General features: G+C 26.5%; 1 protein-coding gene across 1 annotated transcript; it reads left to right on the forward strand.

The window, feature by feature from the left end:
• The first annotated feature begins 5,281 nt into the window (after positions 1-5,281).
• LOC112597387 lies at positions 5,282-15,422 on the forward strand. Its single transcript, XM_025343424.1, has 9 exons — positions 5,282-5,571; positions 5,963-6,084; positions 6,162-6,385; positions 7,330-7,595; positions 7,675-7,877; positions 7,949-8,073; positions 11,392-11,558; positions 11,666-11,867; positions 13,233-15,422. The coding sequence occupies exons 1-9, from the start codon at positions 5,493-5,495 to the stop codon at positions 13,576-13,578; spliced, it is 1,734 nt and encodes a 577-aa protein (XP_025199209.1). The 5' UTR covers positions 5,282-5,492; the 3' UTR covers positions 13,579-15,422.
• Positions 15,423-19,031: the final 3,609 nt, after the last annotated feature.

Consider the following 19,031-nt stretch of genomic DNA (forward strand, 5'->3'; position numbering starts at 1 on the left):
GTCTTAAAAGTCTACAGGAAACTATTTTATTTTCCAATTTAGTTTTATGTTTAATCATTGTAGACAGACATACATTTATTTTGCATAATTATTTTTATTTGTACGTGGTTTTTATCGATTAATAATATTGTATTCGTCATAATTTTTTGGGAATTTTTACTTCTTAAGTAACCAAAGTATCAACTAGATCTGATTTAGATCAGAAACCTTCTTCAGACTTTAAGAATAAAACATTTTTCTAGAATAAAAAGTAGCTTTCAACACGTCATATAAATATATGATAAAAATATATACATAACTGTAAAAACAATTCATTTATCGTTCTGCTGAGAATCTAAAAACATTATAAATATTATTAATTAAAATACAATTTTAAAATAGATAATTCAAATGATGTGCTATATATTCTAAAATCAGGTTAAGTACAGGCATTGAATAAGCTTTAGATTTCGAATAAAAAATCGTAGTATGAATAGTACCTATAAAAAATTTGAGTATTTATTGAATAATTTCATGTTATTCCGCTATCCCGTGAAAGTATTTTAACTATTATACGTGTATTGTATAATAGTTGATCGTATACAGACCTAAAAGTAGACAAAATAACCACTCATCGTTATTGCCATATCAAGCTAAAGCTTAAGCAAAAAAACGATTCTTATGTGGCGTGTTGGTTTTTATAGGCGTAGGTTTATACGAATCTATTTATTATCTGGTATTTATTTGTGTTAACTATCAGCTATAGCAATATAACTGTTAATTTAGGTCGAAAGTACATTTAATCATTGTAACACGAGTGTAAAATTTACCATGAATACGTAAATATGAGTAAAATTATACTAGCAATAGCTAATTAACATTGGGCATTACTACTGAGATTACCTTTTCAGCTTTCAGATATTTTAAAGAAAATATGCAACGTTATAACTAAAAAATATATCAGTAAGAATATTCAGAATATTCAAGATAGATGATAATAATAAACAAATAATAAATAGAATATATTTTAAAATATATCGAAAATGTAATATACCATAAAAGTAATACATTTTTTGTTCCATAGTAAATAATTGTATGATGACTAAATGAACGGACTAAATTCAATTATCATATCGTTATAGTCTCATTTATATGTAGAGACTTGTTAATCGCTATGTAATTTACATTAATGGTTCTTTCAATTTTATATTGAACTTAATTCATAATTGTTTAAACGGGAAGAATTTTATTTATCTATATATTTATATAGGTTTTTTAATTCTTTTCAGATAGTTAATAATCTATGATACCTATTTTTAAATTATATACACATTAAATATACACTAGACATGAGATTCGTCAAGCATTTAGATATTGAATACTTAAATTCGATTATAAATTACGAGGATATAATAACTTATATTATTTTCATATTATTATATTGCTGGTTTGATGTAGTAAAATGATTGTGAATAAATTGATTATAATTATCTTCAATATTAGAGTCCAAAAATGTAGTAAGTATACTATATAATGAATTTATACGTTTCTTTAGAACTAAATCGTGGTTAACACATATATTGTCCTTTACTAACATCTCCCCTATATGATTAAAAAAGTTTTAATCCCACACAAATTATAGCATAATGGATAATATATTGTGTTTTGAGTTGAATGAAAAATGATTTATCATTGAATTCAAATAATTTAATTCGTTTATTAAATAGCAACCAACTCAATGGTGATGAAAACTTATACATTTGAAATCTTATACATTAGAAATTAAATTTTTCGTTTTTTGATAAAAAATAAAAGAATTCTAAAACGCTAGGTATTAATCAAAATGAATAAAATCACTAAGAACTAAAAAAAAACTCTAGATAATTACTAGTATTTGAAATTTATTAAAGCATCACATTGAAATACCAAATTCTCTTATATACCTAACAATATAATATTTAAAAGAAACAAAAATTTAATTGGAAAAATATGCACAATGTAGAAATAGTCATGACAGTAAAAAACGTTATTCTTATAGGATTGTGTTTTTAGACTTTTTTTTTATGAAGAAATTTGAAATTCAACTGCAATGTATCTTTAGTAATATAATGATATGTAGTAATATAGATAGGGTTAATTTATCGCTTTAAAAACCACTATAAAGATTTTTGAAATTTCCTTTTTTTTTATTTATCAAGCAATATATATGGCTATATTAGTTAATTTATTGCTTTATATATTCTTCATTCAGAATTTTCCAGACTTCAGTATCCCCTTGGAATGATTAATTAAATCATTATAGATAATACGTGCATTATAAATTTAAGTATTTATACCTTATTAAGAATTATTTTATCGTATGGTGTCAATCGAATACAATACGGTAAATTATTTATGCATTGTTTATTCATGCAGCGTATAAATTTTCAATAAAACAACTTTTATTACAAACATAACTTTTAAACAATACATTTTTAAATTCATTTTTTATTTGTCTTTTATTAATAAAAAATAGGCCACCGTCAACAGACATTTGACAGGATAAACTACTTAAGAAATATTGATTTCGATTTTATTGCTTTATGTTTTCGAAAATGAATAGCAGTACCATAGAAAGCATTTATTGAAAATAGTAGGCACGATTTTGACATCGCGTGACTTTATGAGTATTGCTTTATTGCAATAATTGTAATAGGAATGCCAAATGGTTTTAATCTAAAAAAGACTGCCTATTCGTATACATTCAATAACTTTATTTATTATCTTATATTAGAATTTCTTAAACATTAAATATTTTTAAAAACAATTTTGGGGTTCTTATTATTAATTAAAAATTGTATTTACTATATTATTACATTACGTTAATTGAATATTATTGTAATAAATCTTCTTTTTAAATTTAATTTTTCTAAAAATTAATAAATTACTATTAGAAATGATTTTTATAGTATGGTATAACTTAGTTATTTTTGGTTTTTGGATTAAATATCTACCATCTAGAGTCTAGACTTCTAAAGTTTTGAACCATTTAAGGTAATTTACTTCATGAGAGAAGATTTATTATAATGAATAGATTTAAGATAATTCATATAATGGTTTTTACTTTATTTTGAACATATTTTTCCATTTTAAGGAAGATTTGGATATGCGATAAAAGTGATAAAAGGGTGGGTCGGTAGACGATATACTACATACTCATAGATGCTTATTTTGAAAGATGTTAAAACTTACTATGCTATTAGCTTCAATAATAATGTTAATATAATACCATACATTTTTATGAAATAAAAATCATAATAATATATTAATATAATTTTAATTGTATTTATGATTTTAGTATGATAAGTTTTTAATTTTTATAAATATAAATTAAATAATTTGTACACACAAAAACAGATAATTCAAATAAGTTATCTAAATAAAGATTTATTTTGTTGTTTATTTATTAAGTATATTGTTTTTTGACGGAAAGAATAAATAAGAAACATTCATACTATCGTCAATACATTTGTATATTAGTTAACATTTTGAAAATGTAATATATTAGTTGCATTATCATTTATCTCGTTTAAAAATATATAAGATAAAAAGAAACAATACCTAGTTTAAGAATATAGTGATTGATAGTACCTATACTGTATGTTATATAAAACAGTAAACCTTAAACAGTTAAACATTAAGATCTCTTATTTTATCTAATTAGACACATTTTATCAGTTATTCTACTAACGTTTAATAGTGTACACGACCTTTTAAACAAAGAAAGTTATCATTTATAGGTAGCCTATCACAAGGTTTAATAATTTAATACTTGAATATTGTATATGATACAGTGTGTTTAAAAATATAGGCGCCTATCTTAACTTAACGAATATGCACATGGATTGGCTATATTTAATTAATACATAGCTTTTTAACAATATGTTGATTTATTTAAATATATGGAAATTTTATCAGGGCACCGAACCATTTACTACCAAAAAACATTATTTTAGTAAGTATTGAATTCAATAACACAGTATAATCAAAATTCAACATAAATCATTAAAATCTATTGTGTATCGATAGTCGATAATAAAATTGTGTGATTTTATAAAAAATTAATGTTCATTATATAAACAAAATTATTTTTTTTAAACGTTGACCTATAGTATAACATGTTCTTATAAAAATAATTTATTAAATTTATTATTTTCTTGCTTCTTTATGTTTTAATTCATAAAAAAATCGTTTAAAAGTTTTAAATTTCAATCTGTATAAGAAATTAAATATGTATATAAATATGAATTAGTTAATATTAATTAAATATGTATGTATATTGTAAATTAATTGAGTATTAACATAATATGAATTTTTCCAATTATATTTGTTATGATAATTTGCGAGTAAATGATTTTTTTATAGTTATTACTATTATTATGACTATTTTTGTGAAATATTAGGAATAGAAAATAAATTATTGTTTTTGTAAAAAGTATTATATTAATAATTATAGAAACGTAGCTAGGTTTTAATAAAAGCTTATATTATGTCGTTGGCACTCAATTAATTGGTTATAATTTCGGAAGTAAGTAGTACATATATCGGTTATATTAGCATATTAGTTGTTTAAACTTTTTTTTAATCTTTTTCTTTGGTCTTAGATTATAAAGAATATTTTAGATAAATAATTTTAAAGAATAGATCTAATAATGGATATAGTATTAATTATAATATGCTGATAATACATATTAATTACTAAAATGTCTAAATCATCACAGTATTTATAATTACTAGATCTACCAAGCTCATAATCATGGAATTATTATCGTTGATACAGTGATATACAAAGTTAAATAATTTAAAAACTACTTGTTTGAATTTCGGTTTAGATGCATCGAACTTATCAAAAAATATATTACTTAACAATAACTAATAAGGGTGAATTTTATTTGGAAAAAAACTTTAGATCGCTATTGGATACTCTTTAAATTGTATATCAAAAAAAAAACTTTAAGTGTTTAAAAATATATTTTTTAATAGGTATATTTTTAAAATTAACAAATATTAGAATATGGATAAATGTATTATTAAGGGTAAAAATGAGGGTGAATACATTCTTGGTGAATCAGCCTGTATATAGATATATATATATTATATTATGATTTATGACGTAAATTGTGATTTTAGTTTTAATGACCACTGATCCACAGTTTTCATTTATAACGTTATGTGTACAAAACACACTGTCTAGTGACTAAACTATATACTACAGTCGTGCGGAAGTCTATTTCCTATATGCACATTAATTATTATTATTTGGGTGTGTTGCCCATGGATACTCTACTTCACGCATTGCACACATATGTGCGCACGCGCATATGCTGGTATACTTGTTTCATTTTTACTAAGTATAAATGGTTGAAATGTCAATCAAACCGAACGTTTCCTGCAAAAACTTCAATCCTGGATAATACAATGGAGGTTGATGAGACTGCCTGTCCAAATGCAAACAATTGTCTTGGAATGTATACATGGATATAAGGTGGTTAGGTTTGGTGTACATAATAATGTTATCTAGCTGCAATTTACAGAGTGTTGAACAAGAAGAAGGTGAGTGAACGTTTAAGTAATATGCTAATATTTTGTATTACTAATATTAACCTACAACGTTCAAAACAAAAACATACATGAATTCATTGAATTCAATGTTACATACCTGACATTTGTCAAGTTCTTAATATTTCTAAAGTAAAAGATAAAATGTTATTTATAATTATTATGTATGATATATTATAGAGTTTTAGATGATTATAGTTATTTTATATTTTATTAAAAAAACAAAAGTACCTTATATTATAGTGTAATATAGTGATTTCATGTGTTGTTTTTTATTTATTGTTATTATTATTAATATTATTTTATTTTGATGTTGTCAAAATTTAAATCATTATTAATTTTTGTTATGATATATTACATTAAATACTTATTTATTATTTTTCAGATAATTTAATAGACTCCATGCACAACTATACAAATTTGAAAATATTTTTGTGGTCCGGTTCCGGAGATGGTTCAAATGAACCAACAGAAATATCAACCACTAAAAAAGTTCCAATTTATTCTGTAAATTAATTGACTTATATTTATGGTGACTTTTTTAGTATAATAAAAACATAAATTAATGAAATATAATATTTCAGGAAAATCCCGAGGATTGTATAGGCGGACAAGATTGTAATATTCAACCTACGACGTCTATTACGCCACAACTCGGGGTTATTGACATCCCACAAACTGCCGAAATACCAAACAAAGAATATTGGATAGTAACAGAATTAAATTTTAACTCGCCAACGGATGTTCATATTTCCATACCAGTCATAAAAGAAAAATTGGCCATCCTCTACACGATTGCTTTTACAAGGTATTTTACGTCATATTTAAATTATTTATACGCTCACTTTTTAAACAAGGAACATACTAAAATATATGAAAGTTGTACGTACAGCATCCGTTAATACGCTTGGACAATAGAAATACCACGCGTTGTGTATTATGTACCTGTATAAAACAATAAATACATGTATGTGAAACTCAAAATAATTGAGATAATTAAAAGCTAGTATGATAATGGATTATTCAAATATTAGTTATTAACTTTGATAGAACAAATCATTATTATCAAGACTAATAATATTATTTTTTTGTAGTCGAAAAACATGAGATAATTTTAAATCAAATAAAGTTTTTTTTTTCTCAATTTATGAATACCTTATATACCATAAATACATATATGATATATTTTATTTATATAATATAATCTAGACTCTAATTTTCCGAGACAATATGTTTTAATTTGTCAGATACATATTTCAAATGTTCGATATAAATGTTAATTTGTTTATTCAGTGCTTTTACAGTGTAAGAGTAGAAACATTCAACATAAGTTTCCATGATAATCGTAACTATGTGTACACAAAGTAACTGAATATAATTAATATTATCTATATATACCATATACGTATAATTTTAAAATACTTCGTAATCTATGTATAAATTATGCATTAAGTCATATAAACAATAGTTATAGAGCAGTTACTACGCTTAATATATACTTATATACTTAAAAAAAAAAAAAAAATGATTCAATTTTAAGTCATAGTGGCTGATACCCGATTGACACCAGATATGAAATGAAGTTTCTATAATGTATCGTTACGAAGCGGACGTTTGATCAATAAAATAATATCCTATACTTAAAATACGTATATCCGAAATAGTTGTCCATGGAATTACAGGCGATTTAATTCTATTCGTGTAATATATCTACTATAATTACTTATCACTTTAATTTTGTTCATACATTAGACAACAGGCTCGGCATCTCGGACTAAACTCAAATTGGACCGAGGATGAAGTAAATTCTGATCGGAATCGAAGATGGGATACAAACGAAAAACCAATTAAAGTCAGAGTAGACGTTCTATCCGTATTGAACAAATTGGATTTGGTTTATTTTGTTAGCGTAAATGACCATCCCGTGTCTGCTGCAACGGCAGTACGTGACATGAGCCTTGTTACGACACGGGAAGCTACAGATCATTTGGGATATGCTGTAAAAATCAAAGCCCGCCGTGAGTAAAACAATAGTATATATATTAAACAAAATATTTTTTTAGTTTTCAAAATTCAAAACTCGGTATTCTTATATAGCTTACCTGGATGGATTACAGTTTCAAAGAGTGCAAGGTCTAAGCTATGGCGAGATTTGGGTTTTCATTACCGCAACATGTATAATTGTACTAGTACTTGTAACTGGCATAGTCGTAGCACATAAGAAAAAAAGAAGAAAAAATAGCATTAGCTCCAACAGGACTAACATGGCGTTTTGTGAAGATCAAACACCTCATCACGATGTATTTATTTATTTTGTAACATGTTACTAAAAACAAAACTGCGCAGCTAAGAAATAAAAACTATTTTTCAGGTAAAAACAGAAGCTACGTCTACTGAAGATATTGGTGCTCTTCACACGCCCGAACCAAAGCCAAGAAATAGAAATAAAATTTCAAATTCATTGCTTTCAATGCAAGCAGTTAATAAATTTCAAAAGTTAGTAAGTCAATTTAGTATGGAATAAAATTATGTCTCTACTCTAAAAAAAATCAAATAAAAATAATTAATAAAAAAGTTGATATATTTTCTTGTGTAAAAATTCTATCTCTCTCTCTCTATATATATATATATATAATATATGTATAAAATAAAACTAAAATCTAGTATAAGTGTAATTTGTATTTATTATCATATTTAGTAAAAATGTTTATTCATTAGAAAAATCTAATAATTTAAAACTTGACGAACACCTTTAGATGGGTAGATCGATTGTATCTTAACGTGAAAAATTCCTGGGGCGTTTTATTTTAGTGAGAAATAAGTAGCCATTGAGATGAAACTAACATGATAAAAAAAAAAAAACTAAACGGTTAGGTTGCTTGATAGATACGATCCTGGTATCCCGGGGTGAATCATCTCAGAAGTAATATTATACTAATATGATCAACCGTTAGTTTTATGGACGGATTACACAGTAATAATTTAATAACAACAGATGATAATTTATTGTTTAGTTCATGAGTGGTATTTTTTTTTTTAATGAATAATCATTGCCCATAGAATTATACCACATAATAAAAAACATTACAATACTTACAACAAATACGACTATACACAAATTAATAACTTCACGCAACATTATCGCATGATCACGCTCTTACATAAAATAATTAGGAGTGAATAAAAGTTTTAACTAGGTACCTATAAAAAAAAAGTCATCCAAAACTACGTTTGTTTTAGTGCGATGAAATTATTAATAACTTTAAAAAAAATATAAAACTTACATTTTATATTGAAATTGTATACTTATTTACTTGTTGATATACATTTCTTTAACGTAAAAACAGTTTCAACTGTAATCAACAATTATAATTTATAAAAAGTCCATCTACGTATACTCATAGATTATTCTTATTTCTTACTTAAATTGGTTAAAAAAAATAGGTTAATGCACTAATATATATTAATTATTATAGTAAAAGTCAAGGTCATGTATTATTACGGAGTAATAATAAATATAGGTAATATAATATAATAATTATTTTTAAAATAATTTTATGTAGTAAAATTTGAACTCGCTTAATCATCATCAGATATATTTTTTTTAAAACATGGTACCAAATGTTAAGCTACAGCATATTATAAATATTTTTTTCATTAAAGTCTATTAAAAATAATAAAAATTTAATCAATTTAAAAATGTCCGTTTTAAATGTTAATATATGATAATATAAAATATTAATATGTGTTATTTTAAAAAAAATTAACACAACACATAATATGGCTTTAAATATAGTATTACTAATATAACATAAAATATGAAATAAGTATAAATAATTAGTAATATTGTAGGTATATTGTATGACCAATATCCGAATTCCAGATATTTATATCCGGATATTTGTTTACCTATTTTTAGTATTTTACCAGATTACATAGGATATTTCAAATTATATTTTTTATAGCCATAGTATTAGGCGTGTCCGTTAAAAGTAATTATTTTTAAATTTTAATCTTAAATTTGTATCCAACTAGAAAATGTTTACTATTATAATTTGATTACTGTTTAACTACAACTTGAGTTATTTTAAATGCGCTTAACAAATATAAAAAGTGAATTAAAAATTATTATTATATTATAATTAATTTTCGAATTTAATTGAAATATAATTATTATTAGTTTAACAATATGCTCCTATATGAAAGCAATTATAGAAGCCATCTATCAAATAATAATGTAATATATATTTAATTAATTTAATTTTGTAATTTGACATTAAACTGTAGCATAAAAAATACATTAAATACTAGTATTTTTTTAAAAACCGTTTAAAATATTTATAACATTTTAACTAAGAATAATTTGCCACTTTATTTGAACGAATGGAATGCCATCATTATTAATGAAGTTTTATTTCTAGTAAAAATTATGCTATGTGTATACTATATTTTACTTATCCTTACTACGCTATTTTGTGTTTTTTTTATTACTACAGTTTTTCAGTTTAATTTATTGTAAGTTACATACACACGTAAATTATAGACATTTGTATATATAATTCTGCTAATATAATAGTAGTATTATACATCTGACTATGTATCCTTTATAAGCTGTCTATCTGGTCATCTTAATTTTTTAAATTATAACTTATTGAACATCATAAATTATACTACACAATATACGGGTACAATAATTGTTTTATAGAGATCAAATATTTACATATGAATTTATTATTACATTGGGCTATTACAACTGTTATTACAGTTTATACGGGTACTTCTCGCAGACGTATCATAAAAATGTTGTAAAACTGTACAAATCATTAAAATATCAAGATTATGTAGACGCGGTTTTAAAAATAGAGTATTTATATGTTAATACATTTTCAATTAATTATTAAGCTATACAGTAACTAAAGTAGTTGTCCATCACGATCTATATAAAGAGTTGAAACAGAATTATAAATGAACCAGTTACAGTAGGTTTGTAATTTGTATTTATATCCTTTTAGACAGAAAATATTACAGTAGAATTTAAATACCTGAAAAAATATTTTTACAACATTTCAACTTTTTTGATACGCTTAATTTTTGCACAGTTAATAATTTTTATTTATTTATCGTAAAAATATCAATTGGACCACTTCTTATTATTCGAGTTTATATTTTTAAAATAAATCATAAATATATAATTAGGTATATTATATAATGCATCATGTCGAATAAAGATTTAAATAAAATTTAAACCATGCTATACTTAGTTCTTGATATTATCCATTAATACTCAGAATAAAATAATTAAAAGTTATAATATAATCATAGTAGTTTAGTTGTCTTGTTTAGTTGCATATGTCAAACACTCACTACGAGAAAAGTTCATCAAACAAAAATCAATTAAATAGTTATTTGTTTGATATATTTTAATATCTTTTTGTATATACCTACGTTATAAAAGTTATATGGTATAATTGCATGATTCGGCTTATTTTATTCGTGTATCATTATAATTTTGTGCTAGCCAGTTGCTCAGCAACTATTTATTTTATTATTCAATTTAATTAAATAACTTAATACAATAATAATAGAAACGAATTTATTTGCAACAGCTGTGGGTATCATAAAGGGTTTTTGATAACAGTAATAAAAACCAATGCCATATTGTTTCAAAATAACTAGGTATACATATTAAACACTAAACAATTAGAAAAAAGTCCCCGAGTAAATATATCAATCTAAAGAATATAGTAATAATTATAAATTTAATTCGTGAAGTGTTGATATATTTGTCAATTAGTATGTATTTCTTTTTTTTAGAGATTCAATACCTGGGCCGTTAACAGATGTACTAGATGGACTTAAAGTAAATGAAAATAAAAATGTACGCACAATGACAAGGCACGAGAGTATTGGTGGTCAAGATCCTGGAGTGGTTGGACCTATAGTTTGGGATTTACATTGTAAACAAATGAAAGTGAAAAGTAGTAAGTTTCAATGAAAAAAGTTGTACTTTGCATACACATAAAATAATTATCATGAATAGCATTTAACGTTGTTTAATATGATTAAATAACATTTTAAACAATTACAGATGAACAGGATGACGATTCGTGTTCAAGCTTTGACGCTTTCAACGCCATGGATACTAACGTCACAAAAATGCGACAAAAATTTCATGAATTACTTGACGATGCATTCACGTTGTTCGGTAGTCGAAACTCGAGTTTGAACAGCGACGAAAGTAACCCGTCGATAAGTAACCATGAACAGAGATCAAAATCAGCTCCATTTAGGTGAGTATATATGTGAACATACAAGGGTGGAAACAAAGTGGTTGAGCTATAGAAACTAAAGACCACTCCTTCCCTTGGATAGAAATCTAAAGATTCCTTTTCGATTAGATTATTAAAAGTACAAAACGGTGTAATACTTTATGAATTATGATCGCTAACAGTACCAATCACAAAAATGCATATATGTTAATGGCTTATCGATTTTTTTTAAATTATTTACCTATTAGACATTAGTATTATTAAAACTTGAGCATATACCGTTCAATACTACACACATTATACTAATATGTATTAATAATGAACGCATTTAGTTAAAATCATATCCTTTAGATCTGTACACCATTAAGTTAATCGCATTTAATTAAAACCACAAAATCATAAGTAATGAAATTAATTTAATAGAATACTTAAAAAAAACTAGAATGTACGTGTATTCCAATCTACATAATTTTCACACGATTTATCTTATCTTATAACATATTGCGTTATTTTTAATTAATATTAAAATTATTTAATCTCGTATATTAAATTATTTTTATGGCAGTTTGTTTATGTTCAGTCAATGTTTAATTTTTAACTATAAATCAAGTATGTGCGTTTTGAATTATCGATCTCCCAAATTTTCGTTTTTAACAATAGAAAATAGGTGCGGTTTCGAACGTCACCCATATTTGAAATTATTTAGATTTGTATATGATTTAAAATGTATTCTGACTATTTTATCTTCTTCACGAGAAAATTTTTTATTGGAAATTTTTCAGAAGATAATTTTTTCGATTACGTTCATGTATTTAAATTAAAGTTCGAAGTAATAGTTTCTGAGTTATAAAATGTTAATACTTATATGAATTTATGATAATAGTTTTTAGAATAAAAATATTATGTATTTATGTCTATTATCGTCTAGAATTACAATTTTCAAATTACCATCATCATAGCTTCCGTACCGTCCAAGCTCATTTTTCTTAGTGTTTCACTTGAAATTCAAAAAACTCAAAATACATTCGTCCGAATATCGATTTAGACGCATCGGCATTTTCGAAAAAGTAGTTTGCCCGACAACGGCGCACGTCTCTAATGGTATACACCACGGACGATCTAAGCGTCTGAAATCATGGCCCTGCACTATAGTGTATATAGGCACTTTACTCGTAAATGTTAAAAATCAGAACATCTGAATTGACCCGTCACTTAAAGGGTATGTGTAAACATATTGTGACGTGGTGACCTTCGAAATCGGCGAATTGCGCTGCACATGTGATAAGTAATACATAAAAAACAACAGGAATGATATTATGCACGCTATTGCATGCGTACACGAATACGGTGACTAATGGTTATGTAATACGACGTTTACCATTGCAGGTGTTCCGCCGCTTCCAGCGGACGTCCGACCGGCCGGCCAAAGACGTCGGCGGAGTCGAGCGGCCGGGCCGCGGACGACGACCAACACGCGGCGTCGGCGGCGGCGGTGTCGGCGACGAGCCCGTGCTGGGCGCTGTCGCCGGGCGAGGCGTGGGCCGGTTCGGACCAGTCTGTGTTCGTGCCGCGGCCGCTGAGCGCGGGCCCGTTCCACCGGCCGGCCGTGCGCGCCGAGTTCATCAGCTCGGACGCCAATCTGTCCCCCCAGGACCCCGCCGTGCCGCTCATCGAGGCCATACGAAAGGAACTGGACAGATTCCCTTCGCCGCACGCCGACTCGTCTCGGTGACTCATACCTATGTCATATTATACACACGCGCGCCCCGCCGCCGCGTACGATTCTGTGCCGATCAATTATTATTATTATTATTATTATTATTATCGCCTGTGCGCGCACGTACACAATATTATACTTGTTCGATGTGGATTAATCCGCTTCGACTGCACCCGTGCGACGAACCCCTCGTGTCGTCGCCGCCGCCACTGCCGCCACCACACGCAGAGACGATGATTCATCGCCGCTTGACGATCGATGATAATACGATTATTATTACCTATATGATTTCATATTATTATTATTATTATTATTATTGGCCTTGGACCTCCTTCGACAGTTTTACGCGGTGACGTATACGTGTAGCGTGTAATTTTTTTTTACCCCGTACTACGTGAACGCCTGTACGTTGGTTCCCGTCAATTACCAAATCGGTTCCCGGACAGTTTTCCGGTGACATACGAATCCGTTCCGAAAATCTTACGTTATGGATTACGAAACCGCGTCGAACTTGACTTTTTCAATCGTAACTGCGTAGTTCTATATTATAGATCTTCATGACTACATATAGACTTAAGCCCAGAACACTAGGCTGCGGGTCTAGCCGATCAAACGTGTTACTTAAGTCAGTCCATATAATACCTATATAGGTACAATATAAGAACGATTTATAAACTATATTTTCCGTATTTGTCGGAATAACGATAACATAGGTATGTAAAATAATTTGAACATAATTTAAATAAATATTGATAAAAAAATAACGTTGCTCACATTATTTACGAATTGTTCGAATAATTATAGTATAAGCTTGACATCGTTTGGCAGTCATTCAATTTTCACATCTGTTCGTCGATTGACTTTTCCGATTTCTGCTATTTTTCTTGAATTTAAGTGTGGTCTTTTTGTCTTTGGTCCGTTTCACATTGAATTTATTTTCAATAAAAAAAAAAACACATTTGAGCGGAGGAATAAAATTCTAAATCAAATTTTCCGTCTAACAATACGTAAATGTTTGTAATTTGTTTTGGAGTAAATAAAAATTCAGCTCACTTGTTTAATGGAAAATCACAACCATTACATCTATATTTACGCGATGGTATTCTTTTAATTTCAAAATCTATTTCTATTTTATTTTAAATAGGTGATTGCAGTAATAAATTCCAAATAGTTCTATTCTACTAACGGAGGTTCGCGAAGCTTACAACTTTACTATAATATTATACAATATATTTAGTTTAAAATATGTTGCAACAAACATAAATTATTCTAATTTCTAATGAAAAATATGGTCAACCCGACTCACTGGGTCAAGTAATTTCTATATAACGTAATATTATCGTTTGGCACTAACTTAATTTCAAACCAGTTTAAGTTTTATTTAGAAGTTTGCTTAAGTCAATAATAGTCGTGTTTTTTAAATTTGGTCACATTGCTCATTTGAATATAATAAATTAAATTTTTTTCAATTTAATTTTAGTTATTGAACTCTTGTTGTGCGCGTTTTAGCATAAGTTTAAACAAATCAAATACATATTTTTAAAAACTCTTCAAAAAATTTACCCATATACGCTAAGTACATTTATATAATGTAAATTTAAACGGAGTCAAGAGCAATAAAATTAGTATACATTTTAAATTATATGAAAATAATTTAAATTTTAAATATTAAAAAAATCAGCGATTCATCTGATTTCCTCATTTGCAAGTTTTATTTGACAAAATATAAGATGGATAGAGAGGAAGTTAAAAGAGGAGAAATCTTGTATAATTCATACATACGAAATGTGTTATGTAAAAAATTCCAATAGTATTAACATTTTAAAAGAACAATTCCAAGATTCGTATAAAAAATAGGTACCTATTAAAGAAACAATAATAATTATTATCATATAAAACTATTTTGTTATACTATAAATTAAACTTTTAATAATAGGTCAATCTATATGATAGGACAATTAAAAGCAAATAGATGATGCAAATTTGATCAACTAAGAAATGTTTTTTTTTTTTTTTAACATTTATTAAAAAATATACAATCTGTAATAGTAGTTACAATAAGCATATGGGCTGGATTATACATGTTGATTGTAAAAGCGTGAAGTGAGTAGTTGCCCAGCAGTAACACTCAACATGATATTTATTAAGCTATTTTACAATATAAGAAATGTAAAATGAATTGAGGGATAAATATGTCCTTTATCAGTATAAATCACTAAATATTTATTCATTTCAAACCCATGGTTTTGTTTAACCACTAAACCGTTTAATTATATTGTTTTTATTAATTTTATAACTTTTACTAATAAAATAACTGTATATAAATGTAATACTTTATACTTTTATCTACATGTATAATAAATAATAATAAATGTAATTTACACTTATGTCACACATTAAATCACACTGCACATGTATTGTCAGGAGAATAATCTCGACTCATCGTTCTCTTACAATCTATACTTTTGCAGTGGCTTGTTGCAAGAACGCTGATGTCAAAATCGTTTATTTTTGGAGAATAAATACCAAAACACTAATAAAAATAAAAAATATGCCCTTAAGTACATTCTACGTGCTTCAGCAGTACATAAATATATAAGGTTGTTAAAACATTAAAAATTATCTACAGATATTGGTGAGACATTTTTTTATAAGCTTTAATTTGAAAACGATATCAGTCTTTTTGCAATTAACCACAGATATATTCAACAATTCAACATTGTATATAAATTGTTTTTAATGTATAAATATAATTTAATGTATGTATATGTGCTCATTTATTATTTATGCGCGAATCGTTAACAAATTCCATTAAACTTTTTTCTTCGTATGTACAGTAGTTGTTGGACGCTCAGAATATCAAGCAAAAACTATACGTTTTTAATATTGTATAATCGTGCCTACAATCTATTCGTTGGTAATAAAGGCTATAACGCTCACGTGCCTAATATTTAAGTCTCTGTAATGTACTAATGCCCCATACTTTCATGTACCTACAAGTACAATGTATGATCATAAATTAATTAATTTAATGATATTATGCTGAAAACATTATAAATATTTATATTGTTTTTAAGCGAAGCGTGATCAATGATAAAATTAAAATGTTATATATTATAAATGTACACGTACACACATTATACATTTATGCATTTATATATACATGTGTAATTATAATAGGCATTTATAGACAATCATCAAATAATTCATAATCAAATACGTTGGTTTGTAATCGAAATTATATTTTTGTCTAAAATTCTGTAATGTCTTGTGTTATATGGATTTTATTTTGAATATAGATTTTTAACTTTAATCTATATTTATATAATATAATTTGTAATACAATTTTAATATTATGTGCTTGATTTTACTATTTCTGTAAATATTAAATAAACATTAATGTACGTTAAAAATTTACTGTAGTATGAACTATGTAATGTGACAATATGCTTAATAAAGGAGCGATTATAAAATAAAACAATACAGCCCAAAAATTATGTACCTACATAAATTTGCTACCTTATAAGTTGTTACTCCTTGAAATAAAAAATGACAATACAATAATTTGATGTAATATAAACGAATATTTTACTTATTTAATTTAATTTTTTTATACATTTAGAAAATTATTAATTTAATTCAAAACTTATATGTTATATAATATTATAGTCGTGTGATAAAAAAAAAAAGGTGAATAAATTGTACTGATTGTACTGAACCAGTTTAATAGTAGATAGAGAATACTTATGAAATGCTAATCGATTTGAATACAAAAATGCAACTCTATGATTGTGATTTATTATTAATATAAATTTAAACTTTTATTTTAATTTAATGCATACGTGTAATAATATCGACGTTACGCATACAATATTGAACATAGTAATTCATTTAAAATATTAGATATGATTAATGTTTATAAACTCGTCCGTATACGTAAATTCTATTGTAGTGCCCATTCTTTGTAAAACATACGCAGTGACGAGGTAAACTCGATAATAATAAAAAATTGTTTACGATATTTTATCCAACAACATCTATAGGTAGGTACCTTTTTTATCTACCCTTTTTACAAACGACAGGCACATTCGTTATTATGATGCTTTATAAATGTATTTCAAAATAATCAAATCTGTTGTTTAAATGACAAATTAAATACCATGTTAATATGAATAACAATTATTATTTACAAAAGGTAGTACTTACCTAACCAGGTTAACCATATGGAATGAAATAATAATAAATAATAATATACATGATAATAAATTAATATGAATGTACGTAAGAATGTAAGATACTATACAGTTAAACAAATAAAATTAATTACAACTATGTACAAAGAGAATTGCAATATGGAATAAAGAAGTATGTTTTTACAGAAATCATGAGGATTATTTAAATAACAATTATACGGTAACAATAAATAAATAATAAGAGTAAACTATTTGAAGTCGAATCTCTATTAAACTGTGATACCGTGGTTGTCTTTGCCGGCAAATATTCGGTGACGTTCTAAATATGTATTCGACAGCGGTATAAGCTCAACTGATTTTAAACATGTATCTATACAACCATAAAACAGCGACATTAGTGGACAAGTAATCAGTAATCATTAACCGCAATATTTTCTATCGGTCAGTTTTGAAATACGGAAAACCCGACAATGCTCGACATAATATTCAGGTGTTTGTTCAATTCACAATCAAAATGTTTTTTCATTGTAACCCGTGAAAAAATCGTTGTGGAACGAACGTGTCAATTCGCAAACATCAATACTTCTGAATTTCAGATACATTTCTTCCGTCTTCCAAAGATCACGTGAGTTGAGTGCATATTTTCATCCCTATTCTGATAAAAATTAAGATTTTTTAATTTTTTTTTACAAATTTAATGTAATTTGTGTTACTTTATACATGAACTATACGGAGTACGTACAAAAACCTGATCAAATGTGGTACTTTAGGTACTTATATCAATATATGTTTGTGTAATCACTTAACAGTTATCAGCTGCTTCAAACGGTATCTATACGTTTTCCCTGAAGTAGTGTTAACATCGATCCAAGACATAAAATTTATATAATCGATGTTAATTTACTGGAACTGTTTGAATATGTAAGAAAAACGTACCTTAAAACCTAGGCATATGCCATATATTATACTACATACTTACTATGTATAAAACCTTGTTATTTACGTCTAATTCTGTTCCCGCCAATTCGCTGTATTATATGATTATTTTTAAAATAATAGCCTTTCTCATTAAATATTCCTGGTAATGGTCAGTGCTCACTGGGTTTCGCTTCGCTTATGCCTTATATTCATTTAACGAATTCCCGCTAGGTACACGTATATAATAATATTATGCTCTCAAACGATAATCGTTTTCTGCTTGTTATCCAATATCTATGCAGGGCTGTATTTAAAGTTTTGAGATCCCTGGATATATAATTTATATCACCTCTTCTC

Source organism: Melanaphis sacchari, unplaced genomic scaffold, assembly GCF_002803265.2.
Source record: "Melanaphis sacchari strain LSU unplaced genomic scaffold, SCAv2.0 Contig40_pilon_pilon, whole genome shotgun sequence".
In the NCBI taxonomy this organism is placed as follows: domain Eukaryota; kingdom Metazoa; phylum Arthropoda; class Insecta; order Hemiptera; family Aphididae; genus Melanaphis; species Melanaphis sacchari.